This window comes from Crinia signifera, chromosome 9 (genome assembly GCF_055691185.1).
Source record: "Crinia signifera chromosome 9, ASM5569118v1, whole genome shotgun sequence".
NCBI lineage: Eukaryota > Metazoa > Chordata > Amphibia > Anura > Myobatrachidae > Crinia > Crinia signifera.
The window spans coordinates 149,639,264-149,642,245 of NC_139225.1; the positions used below are offsets into that span (position 1 = coordinate 149,639,264).

The following is a 2,982-nucleotide window of genomic DNA, read 5'->3' on the forward strand; positions in this document are numbered from 1 at the left end:
CTAAATCACCATTATACTAGAGAACGTAGACAGATGCACGTCTCCACTTCCCCCCTCTAGAAGAATCTGCCAATCACATGCAGACATTTTATAGTAGTGCAGAACTGAGGACCAACACATTGCTGTAATGCCAACCCGATCATGTGTTCCAGCAGATCCAACCAGCAACACAGATGGAGAGCAGGGTAGCAAGGAGCCAATGGTGCAACCCAGGCTGTAATAGTAATGTTCCAAACACTGATAAGTAATTATTAAAGGCTAGCTCCTTCAGTCAAAACTAAAGCCTTAATACTGGGGCGGATTCATCACGGATCGAAAATGCAAGCTCCTTTTTTAAATGGACAAAAGCATGCTGCGCTGCAGGTGGGGGCAGATGTAACACGCGCACAGAGAGTTAGATTTGGGTGGGGTTCATACTTCAAACTAATATCTATATTGCAGTGTAAAAATAAAGCAGCCAGTATTTACTCTGCACGGAAAAATAACATCCAAATCTAACTCTACCTTTTGACTGTCTGTAAATATCCAGTTTGTTGTATCACTATCTCCTTTTGTAAAGCGCAACGAAATATGCTGCACTGTATAAGAAACGGTTAACAAATAAATAAACTCTTTCTGCACAGGTTACATCTGTCCCATCTGCAGTGCATCATGGTTTTGCCCATTAGAGAGATTTTGCAAGCCAACCTGAATTAGGATCAATATGTATAAATTGAAGTGTTTTGTTTTTTCCCCACCATATTTTGTGGTAAATAATTACACTTCTCATTAACTCCAGCTCTACATCATACGTACATTCTCTACAAATCCTCAGTTGTTAAAACGACTAAGAAGATGCACATAGATTTCCAAGTGATCAGACCATCCCCATTACATCAGACACCTATCTCATACAAATACCACTGACACCACAATTAAAAGCCACATTTACTAAAATGTTACAAAAAAAAAAAAAAAATGCTCCATACAGGGAGCAAATAGGTACAAAGACTCACATAGCCCTCTATCGCTACCCACTAACGTTAAGTGCAAAAGGCGTAAAGCTGGCATCGCACCGCCTGCAGGCTCCCCGTCACTGATCGCGCAACAGCGACAATTCACCATACCCAGAACACAGCTTAGTATACCGCCGCCTCTATGCATCACTGGGGGACTGGCAGCTTACCCATAATCCCCCGACCCCCATAATCCATGCTCCAGCATCTCCACACCTGGTCCTCTAATGATCATGGCACTGTAGCTAGACAAGGTGGGAGTAGGAAAATAAATCGTTGATGAGCTACGGCGGCAGAAATCCACCTTCCCATTCAGAAAGGATCCAATGGCTAGACAGAAAACACAGCAAAACAAATATCCAGATTATACTGACAAATGATATATTGCTGCTAAGATTATTGTTATTTTTTCCCCCCCTAAACACATAAAAAGAAGAAAAATAAAAACCATAAAATTAAATATTCTAGTATAAAACCCTTTTACAATCTTAGGAAAATACCATCTGACCGTAGCATATACGTTGTATAAATTAAATGAATCCCACACAGAGGCAAGGAACCAGCTGGATGATGCAGAGGGGGGGGGGGAAGGAGGGGATACAAGTTTATAGGAGACGAATGCGGCGCTGACCCAGTGACCACGGGGCGGGGCCTCAGCACTGATACATGGTTGGAATATGATGCGGAGACGAAGCAGGGCTGATGTGTGCGGCAGACGGTTACTTGTGGTGTAATGAAGAATGAGAAGGTCTATCGCACCGCTGTGCTTCCACCTAATTGTGCTCCTTAATGTGGGTCCGTTGTTGTCACACACAACCTCACTGGCTGTAATAGTCCATACAAAAAGCATTGCACTGGGGACGCCAACGTCAGCATCCGTATTACTGCTGGTCTCTGGTGACCGGTTTCAGGTGTTCTCCCACGTGGCAGTAACTTCGCTCTACTCCGAAACTTTCAAAGAGATCTCTAAAATTTCGAGTCCATCTCTTGAAACGGCCGGTGACCCTCGACCCCTATTTCTGCTCCTTCGTGGGAGCGTAATACAGCTCCAGGGGTTTGCTCACCTTCCAATACTTCTCATTAACAAGCTCAAGTGTTAACGAACCGTTCAGAGTCTGGGTATGGGAGGCAAGACAGAAAATCAGAAAACGTTAAGAATTGTTTACAAAATGATTTTATTATTAATAATAATAATAATAATAATAATAATAAAGCCAGAATCCAGGAATTACTAGTTGGCGGTAAAAAAAAAATGCAAATAATTATAACACAGAATAATGTAAATAAATTGTTACAGGTCAATAAGAACAAGTCATCTGCACCAAAACAAAGGATCAATGTCCAGATCAATTTGCAGCAAGTGTAAAGAATGCTGTAAGTTATACCCTTTTTCCACCCAAGTCTCAGGTTTGAACAGTTCCAAACTAGGGCCCTTATTCTGGTTCACTCGCAAAGGCAAATTCCTAATCAAATGGACAAAACCATGTGCACTGCAGGGGGGGCAGATGTAACGTGCAGGGGGGCAGATGTAACGTGTGCAGAGAGAATTAGATTTGGGTGGGGTTTTACTTCAAAGTGAGATCTATATTGCAATGTAAAAATAAAGCAGCCAGTATTTACCCTGCACAGAAACAAAATAACTCACCCAAATCTAAATCTCTGTGCACATGTTACATCTGCCCCCCCCCCCCCCTGCAGTGCACATGGTTTTGACCATTTGAGAAGGAATTTGCCTTTGCGAGTGAACCAGAATAAGGGCCTAGGTCAGAACCCTCACCAAGTGCTGATCTAGTTTTTTGCTCGGATTGTCAGCGTGCATACGGGTGTAATGCCAGCGAATGGCGAAGGACATCTCCTAGTACTGGCAAAGTATTAAATAAGGGTTACCCATTTCCACTGGAGCTCAACCAGGGTCCATGCCGGGTAATACCATGCTAGCTACCCGACCACACGGAACCTCCAGATGAACTCTTTGCCATTGAGCAAA

General features: G+C 43.0%; 1 protein-coding gene across 4 annotated transcripts in view; it reads right to left on the reverse strand.

Moving 5' to 3' along the window:
- Nucleotides 1-914: 914 nt before the first annotated feature.
- Nucleotides 915-2,982, reverse strand: part of RING1 (ring finger protein 1) — an 11,866-nt gene continuing 9,798 nt past the window's right edge. For all 4 annotated transcript variants that reach the window (XM_083160233.1, XM_083160234.1, XM_083160232.1 and 1 more), the window contains exon 7: nucleotides 915-2,110. In XM_083160233.1, the coding sequence (XP_083016359.1) occupies nucleotides 2,009-2,110 (102 nt within the window). In that variant the 3' untranslated portion in view covers nucleotides 915-2,008. The remainder of the gene's footprint in view (nucleotides 2,111-2,982) is intronic.